Source organism: Mus musculus, chromosome 7, assembly GCF_000001635.26.
Source record: "Mus musculus strain C57BL/6J chromosome 7, GRCm38.p6 C57BL/6J".
Lineage (NCBI taxonomy): Eukaryota > Metazoa > Chordata > Mammalia > Rodentia > Muridae > Mus > Mus musculus.
This window is the reverse complement of record NC_000073.6, coordinates 99314188-99331462: the sequence shown is the minus strand read 5'-3', so window position 1 is coordinate 99331462 and position 17275 is coordinate 99314188. Positions and strand designations below refer to the sequence as shown.

At 50.9% G+C, this 17275-nt stretch overlaps 1 protein-coding gene across 15 annotated transcripts in view; it reads right to left on the bottom strand.

The window, feature by feature from the left end:
- Map6 (microtubule-associated protein 6) overlaps positions 1 to 17275 on the bottom strand; it is a 70359-nt gene that overhangs the window by 5675 nt on the left and 47409 nt on the right. Inside the window, exons 2-7 of one of the 15 annotated variants that reach the window (XR_378221.4) lie at positions 15561 to 15774; positions 13795 to 13991; positions 10879 to 10964; positions 10178 to 10369; positions 7464 to 7771; positions 994 to 5454 (exon numbers count right to left, since the gene is read on the bottom strand). Coding sequence is in view for 3 of the 15 variants with exons in the window: in NM_001048167.1 (NP_001041632.1) it covers positions 13791 to 13991; positions 15561 to 15774 (415 nt within the window). In the remaining 12 variants the exon portion in view is untranslated. Of the gene's footprint in view, positions 1 to 993; positions 5455 to 7463; positions 9765 to 10177; positions 13992 to 15560; positions 15775 to 17275 lie in introns of those variants that run through there. The other 14 variants (XR_003946413.1, XR_001785485.2, XR_378223.4 and 11 more) reach the window with 14 other exon arrangements.

Genomic DNA, 17275 nt, shown 5'->3' with positions numbered 1-17275 from the left:
GCAGAGAGGCAGAGAGGCAGAGAGGCAGAGAGGCAGAGAGGCAGAGAGGCAGAGAGGCAGAGAGGCAGAGAGGCAGAGAGGCAGAGAGGCAGAGGCAGAGGCAGAGGCAGGCGGATCTCTGTAAGTTTGGGGTCAGTTTGGTTGAGTTCCAGGACAATCAGGGCTACACAGGAAGACCCGGCCTCAAATAATTAAAAACAAGAACAAGCAGATATACAGTTTAAATATTAGAGAATGGCTGCCACTCTTGGTGTTCTGATGTCAATGAAGCAGAGATAAGTCTGTCCCAGTGTGTCTGCCGGCTTCTATGGGAAGAGAGGCGTCTGGCCTGGCCCTGGCCCAAGCAGCGGCACACTGTGTCGAAGCCACCCCATTCATCTGTTAAATGAGATGTCATTTAAAGTTAAAGAACCTGAGGTGGTTTAACAAAGTGTGTAAACAGTGATGGAACATTTATAACCCACCAAGCTGCAGGATTCTCATGCTTAAATTATTTATGATTTGGTTTGAATACTTGAGGAGGGCTGAGACATAAATCTTCCTTAAATGAAGTTTGCTATGTTTAGCTGAATATTTGGTTTTCCTACTTTTGTAAATTAGGCATTGATTTTGAAAATCAGGTTGATTTTGACAGGGTTTCCCATGAGCAGAGCCACCCTCATGGTTATCGTGAGCCCTCACTATCCCTAGGCAGTCACAGCGTGGCTCTACCATCTCTGCCAGCCTTCCTCTGTGGCATGTGCCCACCACCTCTAGGGCAGCTGGAGTTACACTCACGGTGCTGTATCCAAGGGACAAAGGGCCCCTCCAATGGAGGCTAGGGAGGTGACAGGCTAGCAAAGTGACTGGGTTTAGTCCCTCTGGGCCACAAGGCGGCTCTTTGTCTTGGGTATGGATAGTCTGTACCACTAGATCTGCTGCCCCGAGCCAGCTTCAGATCTTCCGTGATAACATTCCTTCTACCTCCCGGCCTGGGGGCCCCACAGCGCAAACCTCTGGAAGTGAGACAGACAGGTTGGCCTGATCTTCCCTTCTGTGCTGCTTATTGCCTGAGAGGTCGTGGGCAATTACTGAACCACATGGGCCTTGGTTTCCTCACCTGTAAAATGGGGATAGCAGTTATCAGGGATTGTTAGGGCAGAGAAACAGAGGATCACTCTTGGGAACTGAACTGTATTTGTCAAGTTCTTGGGTATAAGACACCGGCACACCCAGTCCTAGGGTAACCGAAGTAATGGTTTATTGCCTTTAACTTCCAAGGATACCCTGCAGAAAGGTGGGCCTTCCTGTGACCTTTGTCCTAGTCCTCCCTGATTGTCTAACGCTGATTAGAGCCTCCTGGTGCTGCCTCCATCTGCGGTTTCTGCTTCTTGGTCCAACCTCCCCACATACTCTTCCCTGCCTGTCCCTGAAGACTTGGCTGGGTGGACTAAACTTGCTCACAAGGTCTTTGTTCACATCTCATAAGCTCACCCCTTGTCTGACTCTCTCTCCTCACACTTCGATTCTGCCATTAGACCCTCAGTGCCTGAGGGTGGAACCATGTGCCTTGTCTGAAGAAGATCTAATACCTAGTCAGTATCCAGAATGAAGAGGGCCAAGTGGAAAGATTTATAGATACTAGTCCCGATAACGGGCTCACAGCCAGAGTCAATCAACCTTCTTTCCCCTCAGACGCCTCCTTCTTTCCATCGGTATCATCACCCCAGCTCCTCTCAGTCTACACCCCTCCCACCTGCTGCAGAGCACTAACATAGTCCCCTTCTGCCTTGTTCTCCAGTGTGGGCTCCATACAGAGATGAGAATCTGGAGGAAAGCAGACCCAGTCCTGCCCCTTCCCTGCTTCAACACTCCAGGGACTTCTCTCTGCACTGGGGATAGAGAGCAGGGTCTGCTAGGAAGTGAGACAACAGTATACTCTTCTCTCCTGCCCATTTTCTAGCTTTTGCATTGGCTAAGTCTTCCAATGCCCCTTCCCTCTGCCCCAAATGTTCCCTTAGCTCCTCACCTGAATAAAGTCTACCCGTCTTGAGTGGGTTTCTCAGCTCACTGCAGCTGCCCTGGAGAACCGGCCCTGACCCCAGGCATGGCCACAGGGGGTCCACCAGCTTTCTCTGTCTCTTTTCTTAGGCAATTACTTGCATACTCTTTTGGGCTGATGTTTCCCAGGCTATCTGGAGGTGTTCAGAGGGTGGGAACCAGGCCTACTTTGCTCACAGCTGTATCCTCTGCACCTTAAACAGGATCTCACTCAGGGACCAGGTCAAACTATAAGGCCAAGTGTTTGTCCAGTGAACAGACAAACTCGAACCTTTTTCTGTGCTAGGCTCTCCTATTTCAAATTAGCATTTCAAGAATGCATAAGACCGGGTCTCAGACACTTCACACACAGCCTCTTGTTTCCATGGAGACAGTCAGAGCCTGAGGGCACAAGGACACTGGATCCATTCACCCAACATCTAGAAGTGAAAGTGGGTGTGGTGGTGTGTGCCTGTAATCCCAGAACTTGGAGGCTGAGGCGGGAAGATTTGTTGGGCGTTTAAAACTATCTGAGGCTACATACTGAGTTCAAGGCCAGCTTGGACCACATGGTAAACTCCTGTCTTAAAAACAAAACCCAACACGCGCACCTCAAAACCAAAACAAGACAAACAAAACAAAACAAAACAAAACAAAAAACCAACCCAGAATCGAGAAGTGACTACTGAGTCCTGGTCCGGAGCAGCTGGGAAAGAAGCTTCAATGGCTGCCACTGGAGTCCCCACCCCCACCCCTGGCTCCCCAAGCCTAATCTTCCTTTCTAAAGTTCCCCCAATATACCTAGACAGGGCAATGCGCTCTACTGTGTAGAGTACTGCCCAGGAAAAGCCTGGAGGGAGAAAAAGAGCCTCACTAACTGAGCAAAAGTTGTGTGCCAGGCTGCGTCATCCCTATACTGCATCACACAACGTTAAGAAACAAACTCACAGAGAGAGAAGTGTAAGGGCTGAGCTCAAACACTGACCCATCTCCTTCCTAGCCATGGGATGACGCCACGGACACCATTCTCTAAGTTGTGGTCTCCAAATCTATAAAAGGGGATTGGCTGATAGACTGCTCAGCGTGACTCCTGGAACACAGGTCATATTGAGGGAATGGCAGCCCAAAAGAGAGATTCCCTCATCTGGTGAGGGTGGACAAGTAGTTTCTGCCATGAGCAGAAATGTGATCCTTTTGGTACCTTGGTGAGTGGGTGGTCTTGGATATACATTTGGAGCAAAGGGAGCTTGAAGACCAGGGACCATGCCAACCATGCCAACAGCACCCAGCTGGTGAACAGCAGACAGGCTGACATCATAGCTTTGATCCTTCACTGCCTGTCTACCTCCAGGGACCCCACACTCATGTGTTTCCTGGGTACAACAGTTCCTAAGTTAGAGATGGGAAATGCAGCACCTGAGTGGCATTGCCAAGGAAACTGTCTTTGGAAGGCTCATTATTCTTCGGAAGATCCATGGAGATGAGGGGGGCTCTCCTATTCTCCCTCTCTGCCAGGACATGGTGGGAGCCTCTACCTTGGTAGTCACTATGTTGTTTGGCGGTTGTCTGCCTTTCCCCCTAGACCATGGGCTAGGATTTGTTCATCTTTGTTTCTTTCAAGGAATCTAGCAGACATGGAAGGACAATAACAGCTGGGGCGTGGCCTCATTGTTCTCTGATTTATTTTTCTCTTTTAACCACTCATTGGGCAAACCCTATGGCATGTACACTCTATTCAGTCCTGGGCCAGGAGCACAGAAGTGAGACCCAGACTGTGCCTAGAGCAGCCCCAGACACACTAGAACACAATGTCACCATCAGTGAACAGGAGCCATGCCACCCCTTCCTTGCCTTAACCCTGAATGCCTGTGTCTCTTCAAACAGACTCTAAGTTCTCTCTAGGGTCAAAGACATCACTTTGCTAGGAAGTCTTTCCTCTTTGCTCCATGAGAGCGTATCCCCACACAACCAGAATACTGGTACCTGGGGCCATCAGGCCTCCTGGTCTCTGCTGGCATCTTCCTGGTCCTAACTGCCTTTAGTGCTCTGGGGTGGGTATGCATTCCCATGACATAGCCCACCTTGGAATCTCAGTGGTTCTGAGACCTGAAAGTAACTGGTGTTTGGCACTCTGGAGCCACCCTTCCAGGACCACCATCCTGCCTGCACCAGGAGAGGCAGCAGTCACGTCCTTACCCCAGCCTCTCTGGGTAGCATACGCCCCACAGCTAAGAGTTCAGCAGCTCTCACTGGTCAGATTACTATCTCTTACAGGTCTCCGGTCAGACTACTATCCCTTACGGGTCTCAGGCAGCTCCCACCACTCAGGAACCAGAGCTCAGAACTGACAGCTAAGCCACAGGTATGACCTCCAAACAGAACACAACTTCTTAGCTCTGAACTCACCCCTACCAACCAGCCTTCCTGCTCTCCTTGCCTGCCAGGCTAGGAGACCCTCCTCAGGGATGAAGACTCGGTTCTCGGTTCTCGGCTGCCTACCCAGTGAGAGCATCTCTGACTCCCACTGTGTGTCCTCCTTCCTCCACAGCTGCTGCTCTCATCAGGCTGTAGCTGTCTCTAGACTGGGCCCTCTAAGGACATGGACGATGCTTACTGCTTCTCTCCCTCCCCTCTTTCCTTCCCCTAACGTCTCACACATGCCTACTCAGTGTGTGGCCACTGAATATAGTTGGGAAATAGGGAGGCATAGCATAGGCTGGTACACGGTAGGGGCTGGCATCCTAAACGGGGAGCTAGGAAGTAATTTGCATTACATCAGATTCTGATGGCCATGTATATAGGACATGCACATTTTCCTAGCCTTGTTTGCCTCAGGATCTCCAGACCTCTTCAACAGGGCTATCTAAGTTTAAGGGAACCTTTGATAGGATACAGCTTTTTGTTTTCTAGTGTACAGGCCCTGCAGCTTGGGATTGTTCTCTCTTGAACTCTCTAGAGGAGGAAAGGAGCTCAGAAGGGGACTACGAGTTGCCCAGAGTTGCCCCAGACAGTACAAGCAAAGCACGGCTCCATGGAGGAGCTCCCTCCTCTCTGCAAATACCGAGACCCAAGTACATCTGCTGCTCAGAACCAAGTTTGGCTTGCACTGCGGCTGACAACCCTGGCTGTCTTCCATGACTTCTGCAGGACTCAGGCTCTGAGGCCTCAATTGCACCTTCTGAGAAATGCATCTTCTAGAGCAGATCCCTAGGCAGTGCCAGCTCGGCGCCCCCCTCCTTAGCCCTTCCTGAATTTACCATGCCAGACTGTCCTGTCCCCAAGTTTACCTCCAGCATGCAACACACCCTAACAGAGAAAACAGTTCCAGAAAGCAGCAGCGTCCTGGCTCAAGGGCTAGCCTACCTGAGCACGGTAGCAGAAGGGACACCAGCCGGGCAGAGTTCACCCAAGGTGGCTCAACAGGTGGATGAGGAGCTGGAATCACAGGTGGGGAGGGGGAGGCTGCATCCACAAGGCTTACCCGTAGGAGAGTGAGCCCCACCCACAATTTGCCTACAAATCCAGGGCCTCTGGTGAGAGGTTGCTATGGTCCCTGAGAAGGGGGCAGGGGAAGACTTGCTTATAGTAGGGTGCAGGTGTTCTGGGAAAGCAGGAGTCCTAGCTGCATCCAAGGGCTGGACCAAGAGTGAGTTTTGTAGCATCAACCACTGGCGTCAAATCTAGGCTCACACTCACAGACTGTTTGATTTTGTGACTTAGTCACTGAGTTTTGATTCCTTTATCTGTAAAGAGCCTTATTGTGAGACCAAGTCGGGTAAAGTCAGTGTTTCCTCCCTTCCTGTGAGCTGGACCGGCCCTGCAACTTAGAGAGCCCAGAGCCTGGTTCCCAGATTCTTCTAAGACTTGGGGGCTCTGTCTCTCCACGTGGGCGTGGGCTTCTGAAGTCAGCTAAGTGGCTAAGTGGCCCTTTAAATGTATTTACTATTTATTTTTTTAAAAAATCATTAAATAAATTTTGTAGATTTGACCTAAGAATGAAATGAATTCCCAGTTGTATATATAAGAAGTATTATCAAAAGCATCTTTGGTTATTTTAACTCCAAGAAGGCAAAGTCAAGGGCAGAATTGAGTCTCTGAATGAGTTGCCAAGAACCTGGTAATCCTATTGACTCTTTTAAAAATATAGTGCACTGGACTGAGGCTGCCAGACAGAAATGGCTCAGCTATTATCTAACTCTGTGCTCCTGGGAATTTGCAAATCAATCTTTTTGCATGCTTCCCCACCCCCCACCCCCGACCCCCGTAAAGCAAAAGATAGCAATCTTCAGCAATTCATCAAGGTCTGTTCTGTGTCTCTGTGACCAGAGAGATTCCGTGTAAAAGGACGCGTAATTGCAAGGCTGGGATCTGCACAGGTGATTTATAGAGGCGCTCAGAGAGGAGGGAGCCCATGAAGGGCTGGAGCAGGGGCAGGGCAGTGAGAGCGGCGGCAGGGGGTCGGGGGCAGTGAGAGCCATGTTAGCCAGCCTGGATCTCAGTCCTGCTGTAGAGAGAATGGCGTCTCCTCCAGTGGCTGCTAGTGGCTGCAGCTAGGATACTGTGAACCAAGGAGGTGAGAGGGAGGAGATGGGAGAGAAGTGGTCTCTAGCAAAGCACTGGGAATTCAACTATTGCCAGAGGTGGTCCACCTGCATCCAGCTCTCACAAGAGAGCAGGGACCTGTGACAGGAGCCCTTGCTATCAGCACTCTTTCCAGCTGCCACCTGCAAGCTCCAGCACCAAACAGATTCCTGGCTGCCCCAATCTGCATTTCCTGAATTTGGATACCACATCAGTTTAGAGGGTGAGACAGTCTAGTATTACAGCAACAACTTTGAGGCTTTTAGACATTCTAAGACTCAGCCAAGGTCACACAGCTGGAACAGCAGAGTTTGGATTAGAGAACAGGGCTGCTGCCAGCTCAAATTCAGAGTGGGTGGTGGAAGGAGATGCCTCTTTGCTATGCCAGGGATGAGAGGTCTCTGCTCTGAGCAGGGAAGGGGACGGGATTACTCTGAGCTGGGCGGTGGTGGAGCACACCTTTAATTCCAGCAGAGGCAAAGGCAGGTGGATCTCAGAGTTCGAGGCCAACCTAGTCTACAGAGTTAGTTTCAGGGCTACACAGAGAAACCTTGTCTCAAAAAGCAAAACAAAATAAAACAAAAAAACCCAAACCAAACAAAAGATTACTTTGTATCTGAGAGCTTGTGATTTTCTGAATTGAAGACTGCTTAGAAGAGGTAGTAGCTACATCAAGTACAAAGGGATGCAGACCAAACCGAGGCTGGCGGTCATAGAGGCAGCTGACTCTGCTGTGTGGTTGACATGGCGAGTACACCACAACCACTCCTTTCTTAGGAGCAGGGGAAGTTGTGAGGCAGAATAAAGGAGCCTTGTGGAGGCACCACGGTGAACATGGGCACACAGTGCTTATGGTCACTCACCCATCCACGCATTCAGGAGTCACTCAACACTTCAGAAGACATTCTCTGTGGTAGACATTGGGCCAGGAAGAAGATGACAGAAGGAGCTGACCCTTCCCCTGGAGGAGCTTGATCCAGTTTTGGGGGGCGGGGAGGGCACACACATGTGAGCTGATGACACAGGACATGTGATGAGTTCCACGATGAAGACACACACACGGGGAGCATCTTACCCAGCCTGGAAGGTGCAGGCAAGGCTTCCTGGAGCAGTCCCCTGAGCCGAGTCTTGAAGGATGAGTTAGCCGGGTGAGAAGCAGGAGAAGGGCATTCTGGGTAGGAGGGACAGCGTGGGGAAGGCATGGAGGTGAGAAGCAGCGTGGTGACTGAGAATAAGCTTCTGCAGGCCGTGGGAGCCGGAGCCGATGGTTTCAAGCAGGGGATGACATGGTCAGCCTTGCAAGGCCCCTTTGAGAGCCCTCCAGCAGCTTCCGCCCATAGCAGTGGCAATAATTTACTTTTCTATGCACTTGAAATTTCGTTGGCCCCAGGTAAGGTTCCTGAGACTCTATGTTGAGACAGCTGAGTATGGTCCCTAGTGAGCAAGTGGCCAAGAGCCACTCACTCGAGGACAGAGACAGACATTTCAGCTCAACTCAAGTGTTCGGAATAAAAAGCACCAAGGAGTGGCCTCCACTCTCCAGTGTTCAGAGCATCCTCTGGATTCCATCACACAGCTGGTAACAGAAGACCTGGTCCAATTCTGATTTCCTCCCAGTTCACACTGGATTCTAGTATCTAAGGGAGTGCTGGGCTTGCTCGCTGGAGGGCTTGTGACGGCCAGGCCACAGTGTACTTTTGCCTGCTTTGGGTGTAATTTTCCCTAGGGGTCCCACTTGTCTGGAACCTGATTCATTCCAGCCAGTCCTAAGCTTCCTGTCTTTCAAGCTGGGCCAAGCTGGCCAGAGCCTTCCCCTTGGAGCTACCCCTTCCTTATCTGATACCTGGGCAAATGCTTGCCTCGCTGTGCTCATAGAGAGACTGCTCTGTAAGCAACTAAAGTATAAATTGTTTGGACATTATTCAGTCCATGGACTCCAAAGAATCCAATAGCTGGAATTCTCTCAAGGCGGCGGTTGTCTTTGGACTGTTTGACTCATTCAACCTCTTGTATGACTAGTTTCTCAGTTAGCTTCATTTTATCACATACCACCCCAGTACTACACAGTACTGAAACAATCTGCCTAGTGTCTGTGTCCCTTGCACTCTGGAGTCCCATCCCCACGCTTACAGTCCTTCTTTCTAGAGAAGGGTACAAAGACTCCATCCAAGAGGCCAGTGAAGACCCAGCTTCCAGCTGCCGACCCCACAGTGTCTGAGGGCCCTTTCCATCTCAGCCAAACTCCTTGAGGAAATGCCTGAGGTGTTTAGACTTGCTCTCCTGATGCTGCATGGCTGATGTAGGATGGCCTAAATGTTAGGGGGGTACTGTGAGCCCTGTAGATGCTGGAGCAAGAATCTGGGGTACCTGCCAGACTGTGAAGTGTGGCCCCGGGAAAGGGCATCTCTGTCACCATGGTTCTAGCCACTGCCCAGGCTGTGCTGGGATAGGGTTTAGGGAGCAGCAGCCTGCTTTAAGTGCTTGATGGCCTACATGGTGCACCCTGAAACTTTGGATACCTGAGATGTGAGCATTTCAGCATTTGAGCAGTCCATGGCCCTGGAAACCACCACGAGGTACCACAGGGGTCCACAGCTTTTGTGAGATGGGAATGACCCTGGGTGGAACCGCACCAAAAATATATACACCTGAAGCAAGAATTGAAACTCACATCTAACTAGTTTACAACAGTAAACTAGCAGGTAGTTCTAAAGCTACCTGCCTGGTTTAGTTGTCGGTTGTCTTAGGAATGTGATATGAGTCAGGGTTGTAGGTTCTTGTGCTGGGGCTCTGGGCCGTGTCGGGAGCCATGGGTGTGTGGGCTTGGGTTGGGTCACCTGGGTGGTGCAGATGAAGCAGGCCAGGCTGACCTGCTCTCTGGCCTCCTCCCTTGGACCTCCTCCTCTTGCCCTGGCCTGGTTCTGTCAGCATCTCCTCTTCCCTCACTCTCTGGGCTTACTCTTGGCGCTCTGATGTTCTGTAGTTTCCTTCTTTTCTCTCTTTCGCCTCTATCTGCACCTCTGATCTCTCCTGTCCTATCTCCCAATCCTAATTAGTCTCTGAAATGAAAACTAACACTTATCTATATCTTTATGTGTTGAGCATTTGTTCTGTATCCTGCCTCTTATAAAAATAACAGCTGGGTGCAAATGTCTTCCATTCATCTGGAAAACAAATATGTAGTAATTTTCAAAATATTAATACTCTAGACTGATTTTTAACACTACATTCCCAAATGCTGGGGTAGGGCCAGCAATGGAAGTGCCGTCCTAGGGCTCTCAGGGAGAATGGGAAAGGACCCGCGACTGTGGCCTGGAAAAGCAAGAAGCAGGATGGCAGGCATGCAGGGCACGGGTGCAACCTGGGTACGTGGGATGGAGCCCCAGTTAGAAGCCGCCCACAATGGGACACAAGGCATTTCCGCCATGGAACTCTGCTCTCTCCTGCCCTTGTCACCCCCACCCCCACAACCTGAGCTTGTCGGGTTCATGGCCCCATCCACACCTTTGCTTGGGCACGCCCCTCTGTCTGGCATGCCTTGGGTAGGTTCCGTTCTGTTTACCCGATCATCACCTACCCATCTGCTGAGTCCTTTCTCATCCATGGAACCAGCTAGAACAGATTCCTCCTCCACGCCCACTGTGATCAGAGAGGTATGGTCTCAGTCTCCTGGCTTCCCTAGTGCCTAGCACAGAGCCTGGCATACAACAGTATCCAATAGACACAGGTTGGAGAAACGACGGGATCAAAGTCTTTGTCTCCTGCTTTACTAGAAGGACAACAGAGTGAGCGCCCGAGGTTCTTGCCCTGAAGCACTCCACCAACCCCACCCCTTCCCATCCCCGAATCTTGCCTTGGCACCTGCCCTACACGCCCAGCACACGTATATCCTGCCACCCTTCTAAGTGCCCTCCAACAGGAAGCTTTTTCTTATTTCCCACCCCCACGGGAAAAACTGTTCTCCACTGAGCTTCCGAGTCCCCTGACTCACTGAATCCTTGTCTGAGCCACTCTCCTGGCCATTTTTTCATTCCCATGTCAGGCACATGCACAACACAGAGCCAACCCCGGGTGGAACCTGTAGCATGACCATGGATTAAATGAGTAAGCTGCACTCCCGCATGAAAGGAGGCCAGGGCCGCTGCCGCTGCCGCAGCCGCTGCCACTGCCGCTGGCCACAGAAGGGGAGAGTTAGGCAGCAGCTTCTCACTGCAGTGAGGCGGCGGGTGGCTCAGGCAGTCACTGTCCCAGGGACACGGCATGAAAATTTTACACTACCTTGTTGGCCAGGGCGTCTCTGGGTCCATCTTCGCCTTTCCCAACATTTAGCTCTGACTGCTTGCAATTAGTACCTGAGAGGCAATCTAAAAGAGGCAAGCTGCATTATGGAGGCCCCCGGGGAAGCTGCAGGGCACAGTTCATCTTGTCCAGAGAGGCTCAGATGCCAAAAGCTGTTGTCTTTATACTACTCAGGCTGGGCCTCACCAAGGAAATACGATCAAGAAAGTGGTGTTTGTCTTTAGCATTTATTTATAACTGGGAGTGGTGGTGGGGGGGGGAACCCATTGATTTGCTTTCTGAGCAGGCACAGACCACGTGACGTCACAATCAATTGGCTATACATGAATTTTTTTTTTTGTTTTTGTCATTCTTTTACTAACATCAGGAATGAAATAGCACCAAGAGAGGGGAGCACTACATGATCCATAGACAATCTGTGGTATGCAACAACACCCGGGCCACAAAATCCTAAGTAGACACTTCCTCTCTGCCTGGGTGTGACAAAGCTTCTTCTGCTGTCTGGGAGCTGGGGCAGAGAACGGGAAGCCGGGCATAGCTTCCAGGAGTTTTGCAGGCAGGACAAATTAAAGAAAAAGTCCCCGTTCCAGCTCTCTCGCTCCAGGGTGAACAGAGAACAGAGGGAAATGTACGAAGTGAGGAACGGGCTTGGTCACCTGCAGAGAGGTGACACCAAACATTGCTTGAGGAACCACGGTCAGTTTTGTCCAGTACACTTGAGAGACAGAATAAGACCTGGAGAGCTTTGTTTGTAAACAGTAGAAATTAAAGGGCATTTCTTGTGAGTGGAGTGAAACATTCAAGAGCAAACGGTGTTCGTTAGGTGGGTGTGTGAAAAGGGGGGGGGGAACCCTGACAGCCTGAGAAGAACATTATCCAGGTCACCTAAAGCCTCAGGCAGGACAGGGTAAGGAATTCAGCCCCTAAGGCTCTGGGGGCCCTTGTGGTAAGCTATGGCAAACTACAGTGCACACAACACCAATTCCACTGAGTCACGGCACATGTGGGGTCGTCATGCAGCTCTGTCTGGATGTGCTGATATAGAGACCTGTCTGCTCACCAAGCCTGGCACAAGGTGTGCAGAACACGAACACCGAATGAAGGATCCCTGTGCACTGTAAACTCTGACTTACTTGATCTATGAAACATATGTTTATTCTACAGGGAAATCAAAGTGTGGCTAACAGCAGATCTGACTGACGCCGGGGATTGAGAGGAACACGCACCGGCCGCTACAGTTGGAGCACTTGATAGAGTCTCTGGTAAACAGTAAGGCTGGCTAACAGGTAGCCAGGAACAGTGCTGAGCTCTAGGCATTTCTGAACAGGCCTGTGAAACCTGTGAGTTGTGGTAATGAGACTCATCATGTCTCCTCCCTTCTCTAGCCTGTCTCCTTCACAGTCCAGGCCCTGAGTCAGAAAAGACTCAGGCAGGCATCGGGCTATGCTGTAGACTTCATTTCTAGTCTGCTCTGCTAAAAACAAAGGCTTGCCCAGTGCTGATGCATTCATTTTCAAACATGTCTCAAGCAGGCTCACAAGGTGCACACGAAGCCTTCCCTGTCTGCACGGAGAGACTTTGTTGGCTCTTTGGAGCTCCACCTTCCCAAACTGCAGGGACCTGAAGAGACCAAGGAGCCATCAGATCTGCCCTCTGAACCATTCACCACAGGAGAAAGCAAGCTGGGGCGGATCATTCCAACTACCCAGAACACCGAGAACTTCCGGGACAGAAGCAATCTCTATCGCACCAGGACATTTCTGGTGGATAGTTTGTGTTTCCTCATAAGTCAGGAGGGCAGGTTCCTTTCATAACCATTCCCTAATTCCTACAACACAACTCTAGGGGGCTTCAGCCCCACACACGCGACACTGCAACACGGAGTACGTCAAGAGCTGTTTCTAAGCTTCGAAAGTCAAAGATGCTGGCTAAGCGCTTGGCAGGACTCGCTACACACACTGGCCACATGCTCAGCACATTGACCTTTCTGTGGAGCAGAGCAAGAGCTCGGTCGGGGCTGGAGGGTGCATCACCACCCTCGCCGTCATGCCTACACACTCCACCTGCACACCGAAGGAACAAAAAGTCACAATAAGCGTGCGATGTGCCTTCTCACACCTGACCACTCTCTCTTAACTAGGTGTTGGGCACATCAGCAGTATGCTAAGGGCAGAGAAAAGCGGGCTCCCATTGCTCAGAGCTCCTCCTACACCATCTACAGCATCCCAAATACTCACTCTCTGTCACTTCTCAGCCAGTGGCCTATTACTTGACACACTATTCAAAGCCCACCAATAGGCACAGAACACAGGCACACACTCCTAACAGAGGTTCCAGGAGAGGGTTTCTTCTAGTTAACAGACACAATTCCGTTTCACTGACAGTAAGGCCAAGGTTGGTTTCTTGTTCTTTTGTTTTTAACGTTTTCACAAGTTCTAAAAGCTGAAGCCCAAGCTGAACTTGGGCAGCATGCAAGCATCCAGTGAACTTGGGAAAGAACATTTGCCTAAGTCCAAAATGGCGTGATGCAAACTGTGGGGCTGTTCAAGGGGAGGATGCCCTGCAGCAGACACTTCCAAGTCCCACCAGGAGCTGGGCTAGGCAGTAACTAAGACCTGACCCAACCCAGACCCACAGGAAGGGCACAGCCAGTGCACACTGCTTCCCGGGCTCCCAGGGGACCCTTGGCTAGATGCTGTGCCACCAGTAGTAAGAGTCGGTGGCCTCAGAAACATAATTTCTCCCATAAGAAACCAACTGCAGGGCTCCTGGGACCCTTGGAACCAAGGCAGATGGGAAGTCTCTAATTAGTTTTGTGGCCTTTTTGTTTGTTGGTTGGTTGGTTTAAATATAGGGGGTGGGGGAGGGGAGAGAAGGAAGTGCGGTGACATTTACTCTTTCGCCTCAGCCAGTTTATTGTTCATCTCTTTGCTTTGCTCCTTGTCGTCGGGTTTGGTAGCACTGGGGCCCTCTGTGGTCTTTTTCTTGGCAGCCTGGCCCGACACCACCTGCTTGTCTTTGGCCTTCCTTGGGGGTTTATGGCTCGTTGAGGTCTTTTTTGGTTTGGAACTCTGAACACTAGGTTTCTCTACCTGTATGGAAAGACAGACAGACAGAGCACACATATAGAAACACAGAAGAGAGGGAGTGGGAGAGGGGATTTAGAGAAAGACATTGCAGTATTAACAAAAGAGTCACAATAGTGGCTAGTGACGGAGCAGACAGGCAGGGAGAGGACAGGATCTCACAGTGTATAGGCACCTGGCTTCTCTGGTCTGAATCCACAGGCAGCCTGTAGCAGCGCTCACCTGCCACGAACTGCCCACCCTGCCATTTCTCCTTGGTGAGCAGGCCAGGTGGTTGGCAGGCTAGACAACGGTTACAGCATCTCTTGTCCCTTCTCCTTAGAATTATTATGTCTTATTCTGCTCAGGCCAGAGCATGTGGTTTGTTGCAGTGAGTGAGGACAAGAGACTCTTTGAGCATCTCAGAGAGGAGATGCTCGGTCATCCAGGTTCTGGACGAAAGAGGCCAGGTCGGTATCCATAGGGATGAACTACGGTGGATCCCCGGGGTGGTAAGGACATAGTTTTGGAACAACTCAGGTGTCAGGCATGCAATGGGTACTACCAGCCACGTGCTTATCTCTGGCTGGATCTTGCCTGCTTCCCCGAAGCAGCACCCAATCTCCAGGCCTCGCTCCTGGTTTTTCCTTTCGTTCTGAAGAGGCAGTCTTGCCTTCTCTTTCTCAGAGGACTCTGAGGCCACTGTCCTTGATGAGTTCATACAGCAAACCCTGCTGTCCATCCCTGATTCCCCATCCCCTCTCCTTCCTCAGCTGGAACCTTCTTTCATTCAGTGCTAACATCTATCCTGGGACCTATTTCATCTGTGGATGTACAGAGCTGATATTGGGCCTCCCAGGCTGGGCCATTCACTAGCTGAGGACCAGTGATCTCAGTGTGATTTGCTTGAAACTGGGGCGGCGGTTCCCGGGAATGTGAAACATTCGGTTAAAACTAGGTGCATCTCAGACAAACTAGGTCGGGAGGCTACCTTAGCTAAAAGCTGGTCCTGACACACAATGGAAATGCCAACTGAGTGCTACACTTGAGATCAAAAGGAGGGAGAGGCCACCCACTTAGGCTCTGGAGTTATATTGCTCCTCAGACGTGTTCTGCTATTACACAAGTGGTATGTGCCCAGCCTCATCTGGCCTGACACGCAGCAAATGGCCTGTGAGGCTGCTTGGCTAGCTCTGTCCAGCCTGTCTCTCCTGTTAACCAACCTATACTGAGATGAAAATACCTGAAGGATGAGTGAAGGTGAATGTGATTCAGAGCCTGGGAGGGAAGGAAAGGTCCAGGGACTGGAGCGGGGTGGAGGGGCACAGCTGCAGGGCCATAGCCAGGTTGTGAAGAGGGCCAGGAAAGGGGCTGTAGCACCAGGGTGAGGCTTTTCATTTCTCAAATACAGAGTCAGATGTGCCAAATGTTAAGCCGCTTTCATGTAATCCTCCTTTCTAGTGTGCCCTTGGATCTTACCAGGACCTGACCTGTTGGAGATGCCCCTGGGCCTGTGTGGCTCATCAGGAGCTCCTGGGGACTAGCCGGAGCCCCGTGTCCTGCTTCCTCGGGACTGTACAGTAAGAGCTGCCTTACCTTCGGGCATTCCTTGAAAGGCTCACTGTAGAGGCTCCGTATTCTTCTGCGATCCATGGCCTTGTTGTCCGCTGCACTGGGCTTATTGGCCTCCCCTTTGAACTGGGCGCTGTAGCTGGTCTCATGAACCATCTTGTCATCTGGGGGCTTGTACTGGGGCTTGGCTTTGATGGGTTTCACAGGCTTGATGTCAGTCCATGCTCTGAATTCATTCCTATGATTCAAAGAAAATATCAGTGATGAGAACTATCACACAGCAGAGAAACGTCCCCACCCCAGCTACACCCAGAGCCGGCTCTTGACACATGCTGTGGCGCTGACTGAGGTGTGGCTGGGAGCGAGCACCCCAGAGCCCAACAGTTTTTTTGTTTTGTTTTGTTTTGTTTTTCTCTTAGAATTGGCCCAGGTCTGGGGATGGCAGTGGAGATCTCAGAGAAAGAGCTCAGGGTCCTTTCCAGACCTAGACTTGGGGGATCCAGAACAACCGCTCTCACCTTCAAGTCTTGTGTTCCAGGCTCTAAAGGAGACTGAGACACCCAGCCCCACCAGTGCTTTGGGAGCTCAACATGAGGTGCCTGTCCATGCAAGGCTAAAGACTTGGACTTGTTCAGACAGACAGACTGCAGCCTTGCATTAAGTTCCCAGCCCCCCTTGGCATCTTTTGTGTGATGGTGATCAGCTCAGGGCCCTGGGTACCGGAGGCAGGAGCTCTCTCGATGACCTCCAGCCTCCAGTCTTTCTTTCCCTACTTTGCCATGCAAAGAACCTTTGCTGTCCAAATCGTCAGGGTGACCCCTCCCTTGCTTGTTTCTATGTCGCCAGAACCTAACAACCAGGTCCCTTTAGATGGGAATCCCTGTGACTGTGACATGTCTTAGTACAAGCATGTCCCCCTGCATCATTTGGACATCATATCTTGTGTTGGCTCTGCGTGTGTGTGTGTGTGTGTGTGTGTGTGTGAGTGGCTATTATCCTGTCCCTTATGTGACTCCCATCTGCTGCCCCACCCCCACCCGTGTTTCTACTCACAGCAGCCTCAGCCTCTCTTGTGGTTCCCACCCAGCTGAGCTGTGGTTCTAGGTATTGAACCTAAGGCCTCACAAGTGCTATGCAAGGGCTCTCCGTCTCCTGACAGCCTTCTTCTTACTTTTTACCTCATTACGGTTGCCCAAGATTTGAGCTTCCTGTTGCTCAAGCTGGCTGTGAACTTCCCGGCCTCTGCCTCCTCAATAGCTGGGTAGCAGGATCCTGCCTGCACCACTAGGCCTGGCTATGTGGCTATTTATTATTATTATTATTATTATTATTATTATTATTATTATTATTATTAATCTTTTCTCCCTCCCTCCCTCTCTCTCTTTCTCTCTCTCTCTCCTCCCTCCTCCTTCCTTCCTTCCTTCCTTCCTCTGAGTTTCTCTTCACAGCCCTGGTGTGGAGATAACCCAGTCAGTAGAGTGTTTGTCTTGCAAGTACCAGGGCCTGAGTTGGATCTCCAGAATCCCTGTTAAAGCAAGCAAGCCAACATTCTAGGCATGGTAGGGTGCTTGTCACCCCGTGCTGGGGGATGCTGAGAAGGGTGGATCCATTGGGTTTGCTGGCCAGCTAGCCTGGTCTGTTTGATGAGTTCCAGGCCAGTGAAAGATGGCACCAGAGGAACAACGCTTGAGGTTGTCCTGTGATCTCCACAACTACATCCATGCAAAAAAATAAAAACA